This window comes from Pipra filicauda, unplaced genomic scaffold (assembly GCF_003945595.2).
Source record: "Pipra filicauda isolate LSUMZ 115617 unplaced genomic scaffold, ASM394559v2 scaffold110_size2237424_pilon, whole genome shotgun sequence".
Taxonomy (NCBI): domain Eukaryota; kingdom Metazoa; phylum Chordata; class Aves; order Passeriformes; family Pipridae; genus Pipra; species Pipra filicauda.
In genome coordinates this window covers 1652282-1664805 of record NW_024103552.1, presented here as the reverse complement: position 1 = coordinate 1664805, position 12524 = coordinate 1652282, and the positions used below count along the sequence as shown (strand labels likewise).

General features: G+C 39.5%; 1 protein-coding gene across 9 annotated transcripts in view; it reads left to right on the top strand.

Annotated features, from left to right (window-relative positions):
* Nucleotides 1-12524, top strand: part of MATN2 (matrilin 2) — a 70287-nt gene that overhangs the window by 55192 nt on the left and 2571 nt on the right. For 5 of the 9 annotated variants that reach the window (XM_039382412.1, XM_027717520.2, XM_027717519.2 and 2 more), the window contains 7 exons: nucleotides 424-546; nucleotides 713-835; nucleotides 2593-3006; nucleotides 5427-5579; nucleotides 9603-9674; nucleotides 10210-10314; nucleotides 10558-10653. In XM_039382412.1, coding sequence (XP_039238346.1) covers nucleotides 424-546; nucleotides 713-835; nucleotides 2593-3006; nucleotides 5427-5579; nucleotides 9603-9674; nucleotides 10210-10314; nucleotides 10558-10653 — 1086 coding nt within the window. Of the gene's footprint in view, nucleotides 1-162; nucleotides 286-423; nucleotides 547-712; nucleotides 836-2592; nucleotides 3007-5426; nucleotides 5580-9602; nucleotides 9675-10209; nucleotides 10315-10557; nucleotides 10654-12524 lie in introns of all 9 variants that reach the window. The other 4 variants (XM_039382429.1, XM_039382423.1, XM_039382416.1 and 1 more) reach the window with 4 other exon arrangements.

Below are 12524 nucleotides of genomic sequence, written 5' to 3'. Positions count from 1 at the left end.
TGAAACACACTATGCAACAGTAGTGTCTTATTTGTGTCTTTAATATAGAATCAACTTCATGGAAGTGAGCTTCTTCATAGAAAATTATTGCCATAATTCTTATATTTTGTGAAAGTTATTTACTTAGCTAACTGTGCTAAATACAATTTTCATTATTCCAAGCTAAAAATGTCTGCAAAACAGTCAACCATGGTTGTGAACATGTCTGTGTTCCAACTGACGATTCATACATGTGTCAGTGTCACAAGGGATTTATATTGAGGCAAGACAGAAAAACGTGCAGGAGTGAGTAGCTGAAACTTTTATGGGAAATGTTTTCTAGCCATAAAAGAAATAACAGACTTAATTTCACTCAAAGCTTGTTCATGCCAGTTTTGCATTTAAAAAGTGGTCTAATAAGGAAATTCTCTTAACAATTCTCAGATAAAGATGTGTGTAAATCCATTGACCATGGCTGTGAACATGTGTGCATTAATAATAACAATTCATACAGCTGTCAGTGCCATGAGGGTTTTGTCCTGCGACAAGATGGGAAAACATGTCGAGGTAAGTAACTAATCGTGTCCGTCAATCACTCTTCCCTGGCATTGCTACGTAAACAAACTAAGATGTTATATTCCTTTGTCATATGTTCTTCAGATATTATGTATGGAGTCTCTGAATTTATAAATGTGTTAAATAGAATACAGATAAATATTTCAATTTTTCCTAGATAAAGATGTCTGCAAATCAGTTGACCATGGTTGTGAACATACCTGTGTTAATAATGATGATTCATATATCTGCAAATGCCAGGAGGGATATGTACTAAAAGACGATCAGAAAACATGCAGAAGTAAGTACATTTTATTTAGAAAGCATTTGCTTATTAGATTTCTAAAATTGACTGTCCTCACTTCAAAAAAATCATAGAATCATGGAATGACCTGAGTTGGAAGGAACCTTTAAGATCACATAGTTCCAATCCCCCTGCCATGGGCAGGGGCACCTTCCACTAGACCAGGCTCCTCCAAGCCCCATCCAGCCTGGCCTTGTACACTGCCACAACTCACTTCAAACATGAAATAAGATTTGAAAGCCCAAAGCATATATGTGTGGTGGGAAGTGTTGCAAACAATTAACTTGATGCTCTCATAAGCGAAACGCTATCACATTGGAACAGTTGTTTTGGTATAGCATCAAGTACAATTATAATTATTTCAAAACATCAGCAAAAAAGCCAAAATAGAATCTTATTAACAAGGAATGTGAACTTTAATCAGATCCATATAGTGTATCTTTTATCTTTATATACTGTATTTTAAAATACCATTAATTCTATTTGCTTGTCTTCCAACATGATATGCATTTATCTCATCTCTTAATACTTGGAGGAGAAATTCTTTACTGGAATACAGTAAAAATATTTATTCTGCTAAAAATGGATGCCTTAGTCGAGGAGACTACAATTACCAAAATAATGGTATCCTGTCCATGGCTGTTCTTGCTCCTAACTAAAACCATGCACCATGAACTGCTGACCTATCTTGACTTACACAATGATATTGAGGTGGTTCTGATATTCATATAAGTTGCATTTGCATCACCTTAGTATGTGTAAGGCATCTTTTTCTCAGATGACTGCAGAAATGAATGCTTGGGCTGTTTTAAAATAGATATTTTCTAGAAAGTAAAGTCCAAGCTTTAAAGCTGAAAATTCCTTATTCCTTCATTGACTTGGTAACAGACATCTCCAGTAATTTCGGCAGTCAGAGTAATTTCTGCTGCACAATACTCTTTTGTATGGTGCTTTCAGCGTTCTTCCTATACAAAGCTCTGAAATGAGTTGAGGTCAAAGTTTATTTGATCCAGACCAAGAAGCAAATCTTACATTCCTCAGTATGGAAAATTCTACTTGGAAGCTCCATTGATCAAATGTATGGCCAGTCTTCGTGAGCGAAGATTTGGGAAAGGTCATTAACCCTTCGAGCCTGCGCAGTGGATTGATCAAATAGGAGCTAAGCATCTCTGCAGCTAGCCCTTGCACAAAGCACAGTAGTCTATGCCTGCTGAAACTACTTTGATTTTTGCATGTGCACTTGCCAAAAAGTACAAGAACTCCAAATTTGTCAGTCTTCTGACAAACTCCCAGCTTGAATGGATAAACCGAAAAGGTTAATTGCAACAATACATTAGCCTTCTAATTACAAGACTGTTAGGCAGTTACAAGCAAAAAACCCCTTATCTAACCAATTCTCTCACCTATAGTTTTTTAACTATTTTTTAACTTCTGCAGTACAAATTCAACTTCAGTAATTCTCTTCCACGTCTCTCAGTGCTGTTCGTCTACACAAATGCAAAGTTAGCATATGGCTTATCCCTGGAAGAAAATTGTGGCAACTCTGTCTCTATATCCTAGTTACGTTCTTCAGTTCTCTCCACTTAATAGTCATTCTTAAAACACATCTTCAGACAGACTGGCAAAATTGGACAAGCCAGAACAGGGTACTTTAGATGATCTCTTGAGTTCATGCAGTCCCTGGGTATCTAGATCCCTTTCCCAGCTTTGTGGATTTTTTTTGTGATCTGAACACTCTCCTGCTCATTTCACAGGATGCACTGAAGGCCCAATTGACCTGGTGTTTGTGATTGATGGATCAAAAAGTCTCGGAGAGGATAATTTTGAAATTGTAAAACAATTTGTCTCAGGAATTTTGGATACACTTGAGATTTCACCCAAGGCTGCTCGAGTTGGTCTGCTTCAGTATTCCACGGAGGTTCGCACAGAGTTTACATTAAGGCAGTTCAGCTCAGCCAAGGACATGAAGAAAGCTGTATCACAAATGAAGTACATGGGGCGAGGGTCCATGACAGGACTGGCACTGAGGCAAATGTCTGAGAGAAGCTTCACAGAAGCAGAAGGAGCAAGACCACTTTCAGCCAATGTCCCTCGAATCTCCATTGTGTTTACGGATGGACGAGCCCAAGATGAAGTCTCTGAGTGGGCTACTAGAGCAAAGCAAAATGGTAAGTGGAAATGTTTTTGATACTTAATTCTAAAAGGCAAATAATGTAAGAAATAAGATGTAGTAATGGTTTGGGTGTGCTACAGTATGTGCTAATCAAGAGAGCATTTGCCATAGGAGTGTAGCTGGTACAGTGACCATTGAATCTTTGGTGTTCTCAAGAGCCTTTGCTGCCAGGCACGTGTCTCATCCCTGGAGCGGGACCCACACTAAGTGTCTCACCACTGGGGTTCTGCGCCATGCCCAGGCAGTGCCATGCAGTGCCCTGAACATACCCACTAAGGGTGGACATTTGATACACTGGGAACACTGAGAACTTCATAAAAAATTCTAAGAAAACAATAAAAAAAACCCCAAGCCCCAAGCTGTCTTCAAAATACAGAAATCTATCTTCACGAGAAATACTATGGTAATAATTGGCTATGTTATATTTTTGTTTACAGAATATATTCTATATTTTGAACCAATTTTGTAATGCTGATGGTGTTCTGGAAGAAAGATGGGTCCTCTTTTCAAAAGGATATAGCTGTCCTGCTGTCTATCTTTTTGTTTCTACGTACCTTATCAGGTGATATGCTGAAATGTGACTGAAAACCAGTGATTTTTAATTTCTAATATGACTGGGGAGAAATTCATCCTCTAGGACACCTGTACTACAAATCAGAAACTTTTAATCTGTTTAGCAGAGTCAACTGAAAATTTTCAAAAGTTTTTAAGAAAGTAAACAATCCCTTTCTTCTTTGCAAAACTTTTTTTTTTAATGCGAAACTGCTTTAAGAACCATGGCTGATGGCCTGTAGCTCAGAGAAAATAGACAGACTTTAAAAGATTCTGCACATCTTTTTTTTTCGGTTCTTGTTTTATTGACACAATTTACCCATTACAATGGGTAAATAAACAAAACTTAAAATAGTTTTTTCAAAAAACAATATTTATAGGCTAACTGGTGAGATGTGTGACACTGCATGGATGATTTAAAGAAGAAGGAAAGAAGTACAAGCTGACCTTCTTACTTGCTCAATGAAATGTCAGCTCTGGGCTGCTTACACTGATACTGTAATGCTACAAGCCAAACTCATCCCCTGGGTAATTGCAGCATAGGCAATGTAGTAATGCTGAATATGAACCTGACCTTGAATACTTTATCACTGATACCTCCAAGTCTTTAAAAAACCCCAAATCTCAGCATGACTGCTGCATTCATCGAATTGGATCCGTTTCTGGTGAACATTTGACTTTCCTGGCTAAAGTGCAATGGTAGGCAGATTCATGAAGAAAAGCAAGGAGATGCTTGTATTAAATGTAAAAAGCTTGGAAAATCATATTGTATTATGTTATCAGGCCCATGATTCTTCAGCAAAAAGGTTAAAGTTGCAATTCCATAAGTGTGCAGCAGTTATTACCCCATGACAATAAAGTTATCAAATCTCCTCATCCCAAGTTTTATCTGAAACCAACCAGCTGAGAAGGCAGCTTCTGCTCTTGAATCATGTAAAAGAGCTATGGAGCTCATAGCAGTACTGTGAATCACAAATCAGTAGTGGTGGTTCACACTTCCTAAGCTAGAACTGATGTAAAGGGAAATGTTGTATCAAATCATATATTCATGAGAATAGAAAAATAACTGCTGAAAAAAAGGATATTGAAGATCACTATATCTTGTACACATTGTTCGTTTAAAATCTGTCTGAGTCCACTTCCTCCATCCCTGCTTTCAGAGTTAAGAAAACTACAAATCTTCATTTACTTTCTCCATAGCATCTCTGCTGGGGAAATACTTATCCTGAGCATCCCTGTTGTAAGGCTCTTTCTTTCCTAGCCCCACAAATAATTTGTTTTCCCATTCTTACCCTCCTAAGTGGGCCTCCCAGCCTGCTAATGTCCTCTAGAGTTCAAGAATCTAGTCTGAATATGGTCTGAGGATTTCCATGAAACACTTTAGTATTTTTTAAAAAAATACTGCCATCTTTCAGGATTCTGACCCATTTTCTAGTATGTAACAGGTCTTCTTTCCACCCAATAATTAGATTTATTGGACATATCCTACATACACAGACACACACAAACCAGGGACTTTCAGTGCAATTGCGAGGGTGAATTATGTGATCCTCTTGGAGGTTTTGCAATAACTCTTTCTGGGGCTATTTAGTATCAGTAGTGCCAGGCAACTGTCATCTCCTTAACTTAAAAGCTATATGTCAAATTACAGCAAACAAGTGAGTTTCTACAAATCTTTCAGTAACTAAAAGCATATTAAGCATATTCAGCATATTAAGCCTCTTCAACACTGATGTTGAAGTTACACAGCATATACCTTTCTTGTGCTCTCCCTTTCTCTCATATCTTCCTTTCACAGAGGAAAAAGTACTTAGAATTAGAACTGCTGAAGTAATAATTATGTGCAACTTCTTTTGAATCCAGGTATAATCATCTATGCAATTGGAATAGGAAAAGCAATTGAGGAAGAACTGCTGGAAATTGCTTCTGAGCCATCATATAAACATCTCTTCTATGCTGAGGATTTCACAGCTTTGGAGGACATAAGTGAAGAGCTAAGAGCCCAAATCTGTGAAGGTAACAAAATTCTACTTTCCTTGAGATAGCAAAGGAGCGAATGCATACAGGTGTTTTCCTTTTTGGATTTTTCTTTCCTTTAATATGTGAGGAATATATATCGTTAATCTATCACTGGGTAAAGGTATATAGAAATTATCTTTCCTTTATTTTCATAAAGGTTGCATTAAATGTAGACTTCTATGCCCAGAAGAATCAATTGCTCCTTCCCTTTTCTATTTCTACAGTAATGCAATGAACCCCACCCCACCAAAGAAGCCTGACCTACTTCATTAGGAATGTAGGAAAATAATCAGGGATTCGTAATACCTTAACGAGAATAAAAAAAAATATTCTTAAGACCAGTGGCAAAAACCTAAACCACAGCAAATAAATCATCAAGACCTGTTGTGCCTATTTATAGAAGACTAAAAATAGTTCACTGAGTATACATTCACAGCTACAAAGAGTGGATTTCAGTTGTGTGTGAGCTCCAAGTTTTGCTCCACAAATGTGGACTGTTTGTTCCAGAAAGCACCCTTCTTCACTCTGGCACAAACAGCTTCTGTATTACCTTTCCCAGCTGAAGAGGAAGGGGAATGTGAGCTGGGGTGAAAGCTGTTCAGCCAGGGAGAGGACAGCCTATCTCTCCCACTCACACGTTCCCAAGACTCATTAGTATTTCTACATTCAAATTGGTACCTGAAGCAAAGTCTAGAAAGAACACTAGGAATAGTATTAGTCATAGGAGAATTGTGCAAGATAATTTAATTTTACTAGCTTTTACTTGGTTGTTTTTCTTGGAACTAAATGCAAAGAGGTTTTGCCTTCTTTTTCATTAACATTACCATGTAAAATTGGCTGCAGCACATTTCTTCCTTATACAGATGTCAAGGAAGAATCTGTAAAAAAAAATTTGAGGATGTTTCCTAGCTTGTATGCTCTCTGGCTTTCAGTCCTAAGTCCTAGTTCCATCTTTCTGAAATACTAAATACTATGATAACATGAAATCAAGTCAGTTCAGTTAACCTTCCTATTAGGCAGATAATCTGCTGATGACAGCATGTCATCTTAAAAAACTGTGGAGATGCCAAAGCCAAAACTACCTGGCAACCAGGATGATAATTCCCACTCATTAGCAAACCCCAGTATAATAATTCTCATTCATCAACAAGCCCCAGAGCTCAGTGATGGAAATGCATTCTTCAGGTACCCACACCGGTGGTTAGCAACCACAATTTTTTTTTTCTTTTATTACTTTATGAAAAAAATAAGTAAATCCTGCCCCTTTGTGGCAGTTTCTAGTCTGCATCTCTAGTAACTGCCTTAGCTTCTGTCCTACTCCTCCTCTCATAACAGGCAATGAATGCCTCACACCTGTGAGCTGAGGGCTCACCCAGCCTTGTTTTTCCGGACACTCCAGGACTAGCTATTGCTCATCAACTCACTCCACCAGGAATTCAGCCTCCAAATCTGTTACTTAAGCTAAAAGTTTTGGGATGTTTTTTCCCCTTCTGTTTTTACAGCCTAATTTCCCCCCTCCTTTGCAACAGCAATAACTTTATTTTTACTCCAACCTTGGTCCTTAGTTGAGGACTTCTGAGGCTGCAACTTGTGAGGACAGTGGGAGATCCTGTGAACCTCATGGACTCCACTGACAAAAAGCCTCTCATCCCCAGTCCCAGCTGTGGATGCGCTGCATGTTTCCAACTAAATCAGAAGCCCTCCAAATCTTTTTTTGGGGTAAGGCTTTTTCCTTTTATTCTGCAAAAGCATCTGCCTTGTAGAATAGCTTCTGATTACTATTAATTATTCTTGATGACTAGTAAAGGCAAAAAAAAAAAAAAAGAGAGGGTTTTTTTTTCTCTTGTCTCTTATTAAGAGGAACTCAGTCGGAAGGTTCCCATTCATTGCCTTGGTTAATGTTAATTTCTCATCTGACTGGAAGCACTAACGAGGCTACAGCAATGTCATACATAACACACACTCAACATGATTGTGGCTTCATCCCTTTCTGAGCATGTGCATTATGAGAGCTTTTAATTACATGGTCATATACTATTTTTGTCACCAGACCCCAGCCCTGATCATATGACAGTACTCAGCAGCCTGCTGGTTAACATTCTGTTCTCCTTCTAAATTGCAGATCATTATAAGTGCAGCAAATAGACACTGCTTTTACTGACACTTTTTTGAAGGCTTCTCTTAATAAACTACTTATGTTTTGTTACAAAACAGAACAGTAAAAACAAACTCCCCAACTTCAGTTGTTCCCCAACAATTTCGTTCACTGCATTGACTTCACTAAGAGATTCAGGGTGAGCAGCCTCTGTCTCTACTCATCTGTTTATTCAGCTTTACAGGGGCAATGAGATCAGAAATCTTGGAGCCCCAACCAGTTTCTGAAGCCTAAAGAGAAGTTTCTGAAATGCCCAATTCCCATCCCAAACTGGAGAACCTCTGTCACACCTCTACCAATGTATCTGTCTTTTTTCTGTCCCTAATTAGGTGTCCATACCAGCTCAGTGTCCAAAGCTTAGGCACTTCAGGTCGGTTCCTCTGCCCATCCTAAACAACCCCCTCATTAGCCTGCAGTTCTTGAACAACTTCTAGAGCACGTCATTACCCGACATCAAACACTCGAGGTTCATCTTACCTGTTCCTTCCCTCTTACACTGGAAATCTCACCATCCATCTTTGCAGTTCATCGTTCTTTTGCTAGTCCTTGCCAAGTTTGTTTCATTCCTTCCTTGTGATTTCATCCCACACTTCTCTGCCCTGAACTCTTCTTCAAAAAACTGTATTCCTTCCAGCAGCTGGTTCCCATGCAGACTTTTTGAGATAGATAGATAGATATAGATATAGATATAAAAATATTGTTGTTCTGCCCACTGATCTCTGGTCTTCTTATTCAACCATTCATCTTTGTTCATTCCCTGATCCTCATGCTCAGCCATTCCAGCCCCCACCCAAGAGGATCTCATCTCCTTCCCAGTGCAACTTAGCACAGCTGTATATGTTACTGTGCATCTATCAAAACTGACTGAACCAGCAGGGATCCCAATAGCTATAGACCTGGGCGGCCCAGATGCATCTTCCATCTCCCTACTGCATCTTCATGGCAGATCAGAAGAGTTTGCACTGTCACCTTTTACACTCGTGCATTTATTTTCAGTGCAAGAACTCTGGGTTCCAGAGGGAGGGAGCCCCAGATGCTCCATCCACTCCCTTGGCATGGTCCATCAAGTCGTGCAGTTGTTAACTATACGTTCTTTAGCTCATCTGAGCCATTAAGGGCTCCAAAGTCAGTCGAAGGGAGAAATGTTTATTTTCTAACAAAAGACCCGTTCTTAAGGAAGCAAAGCTGCCTCCACACTGCTCTCTGGCGGCAAGAAAGGGGCAGTGCACAGCACGAGGTGGTTACCCCTACGGTTAGAACGGGTTTCCATTTCTCTCCAAACACCTTTTGACTAAAAAGATGAGTGTGCAGAGTTTGAAATAAATCCCTACACTTTAGAGGCTGTTTTTCATCAATTAGAAACGTGTGTTTTTGCTTATAACTGCAGTGCATCAAATAGACTCCACGCTTCTCACCTATACACTCCCAACTCCCTGATCAATGTTTCCTGTTATAAAGAAGAAAACTGAAGGAGAGTAAGAACCTTTTTCTTTCTCCAAGCAGTTTTTATTCTTACTCAGTTCACCCCAAAGGACTGATGGATGATAATGAAACATGCAAGAATTTTCACTAAAGGACACAAAGTAGATTGCTGTCATTTCAGATTGCTTCACTACTATTAATCTATTCATAAAGCACTTCTGGTTTTGGAAGACTTCCTCTGATAGTCTGAGTTGAAGGGCAAGTCCTGGAGTTTCCATCAACACTGGACCTCTTCTAAACTGCACAGGTATGAGGCATTCTCCATGTGTAATGAGAGACAAACACCAAGTTACTGGCAATAAACAGCTCCATTTCTAGGGAATGTGAACATTTTTATTGCTCCTTTTGTGATACTGTTTCCTTTGACAATTTCTATCTACCAGCCTTGAGCAAGTCACCTCACCAGCAGCATCCATCGTCTGGCAGACTTCATAAGATGGGTCCACAGCCTTCAGGTTGGCTGTTTTCACTCAGTGTCCTGCTGTCTCCCCGGTCATTGCTAAGTTGCCTCTTCACATCACCTTCTGTAGAGCACCCTCACAATTCACCTGAAGTTGTTCATTGCGTTCCCCTGCCTCCCCCTCCTCCAAGCCACCCTCCTTTCTGCAATGTGAAAAATTGAGATTCACTGTAACAAAAGCATGGTTGCATGCTTCCTACACCATCCAAACAAATTACTTCATGGGGAAACTTGTATTTCAACACTGTACTTCAAGCATGTTCAGCTTTCAGTCACTTGTTTCTCACAGGAACCTTCACAGCTTCCTTTCAGTTCTGCAACCCACATCTTACAATCATGTATACAGTAAATACAGCCTAACAGCTTGGTTCCTTCATATCTTTGTGTCCCATGTCCTCTCCATGAATGATCCTCACTGCAATCAGTGAGATTACTCACTAATTAAGGAGAATTCAGTGCATGTGAGCAGAAAAAAAATACTGTATAATTAAGTGGGTTTGATTTTTAGACTTTTGGGGGGTTTCCTGCAGGACCTGAATCAACCACAATAGCCATCACAGATGTCATTGATTGTCCACACCTTGCAATACACCACAAGTATCTTTTTGAAGACAGTCACAGTCACTCAACAACAGGTAATCAGGTTACCTTTGTTTAGAATAACCAGACTGCTCTTTCACTATACAGGCCTACATACTGTTTACTGTTTTCCAGTATTTACAAAATCTGCCCCCAGCATTCCTTTGGATGCTGACCTGTTTTGAGAACAGGAAGCTGTATTAAACTTACTCTGAATTTATAAATCCTTATAATTTCCTCCCTCATCCCATTCGATTTATTAAGCGTTTAGCCTTTGCCTGATGGTTTCTGTTTTTCAGCAAAAGCTTCAAAAGATAACGACCAGTGCAAATGTGAAAACCTTGTGACATTCCAGAACTATGCAACTAATGAAGTAAGAAAACTCATCGAGCGATATATCCTTTCAGAATAATTTTTACATTTAAGAGAGGAAGGGCAGGTTAATAGAAACTATAACTTTAATGCATCAAGTCCAAACTGCATCCATAGCTCAAATCAATTTGCTGTCATGAAAATCTAAACTACATAATAATTTCCAAGAAGCAAGGCCTTCAAGACTTGTAATCTGTCTCTCCTTCATAGAAGGGACCAAGATATTAATAAAGATCTTAAGTTTTAATAACCCTTAACAGTAAACACCTTCAGGGACAGCAGAGAAATGACTAGTCAAATTCAAGACTAACACTCGTTGCTTCTTCAGATGGTATTGAAATAGCATTTACTGGCTACAGGAGATGTTTCCCTTTTGAACTGCGTGGTGAGGCACCAGATGCAGTGAGTCATTTAAAATCATACTCCAGATGAAGAGGAATTCAGAGGACTGAGGTTTGATTAATTTTGCATCAAAAGAAATGCAGATAAAAATAAGCAAAGTGCAGATCAGTAGCTTCTGTCCCTTCCCCCTCCTCCTTAGTCTGTTTTTTCCAAGGGAAATGTTAGTGTAAAGGCTGCTGTACTATCCATAACATCTACGATGTCTCAGCAGACAAGAGCAGCAAATTGGCAATACAATACATCATGCAGTATTTATGCACTATTTATGCAGCAAATTCCTGTTTTCTTCATGAAAGCTGCGTCTGTCTGATCAAATATATAGTGAGAACACATTACATCTTCTGTTTAAGTTCTACAACTGAGTGCAAGATCAGTAAGCACTTATTTTCTGCACGAAAGAGTGCAGTGACACTAACACTCCTAACTGTGTGCTTCCTAGACAAGAACAGATTCAGACTGAGGAACCTGTGAAGGCTGTCCAGAGCAAGGCTAACAGAGCCCTCAGGGGCTGTAACAGCAGGCAGGACCAGCAGGCTCTGTTAACCTGATGCAAAACATTGCCTACCAGTTCAGACCTTACTTCTAGCTATTTTATGTACCTGCAGCAGCCAGCTTCACTCTCACCTTCCCAAGTGAATCCTCTGGTAGACACTTCAAGGAATCATGTTCTGATCTCTTGATTAAATTATTCAATGCAAAGTAGAATTATTTCATAAAGGGGGAGAAGGCCATTGTAAAAGGTTATTGCTAGGTGTTTCAAATGCTCATTTCAAATGCCCTTCTCTGAAGGGACTTCTCCAAATTACTTTGGAGAAAAATTTCTAGGTCATTTCCCACATCCTTAAGTTATTTAGGCACATGGACTTCCAACTTAGATGCTGACAAGAAAGGAGACCGCTCCTCACCCCTTCAGGAGAAGCCTCAGCCTTTTTACTGTCATCTCCTACAGCCAGGCTACAAGAAGCTTCTTCAGAATCAAAGAACAGAGCTTAGCAACATGTGCCTTTTTGCTTTACAATTTGAACAGGCAACCCTTTGAGTTTTATTCCAAGGACTCAAGGTGATAGAAAAGCTGTTGACACTGAGCCAGAGACCTATGGATTACGATAGGAAGTGCTAAGCACTTCCTCAGAGCACTGTGCAAACGCTGCTTTGAACAAAGTAAGAACCATCCAGTTTCCTCTCCATTACAAATCTTGTTTCTCTGCCTTATCTCAAGAGCAGCTCAGATACAGGATGATGCACCAGTTTTTGATAGCTGCAGAAGACGGCTGGCCAGTCCTCATCCAGAGATCTGGGGGGGAATGGGAGAACTGGCTACAAAACTAGCTCGTTATAGAATATATAGAGGGACCAGTCCAAACTCTTGAGGATTTGTATCCAGCTACATTTAACTTTTTCTATCAGTAGTTGAATGCAGTTTCCATTGCTTGAATTTTGCCTCTGTGAACACTTGAGAAACATGGATGTTGCAAAGAAAGCAGCTCACGTG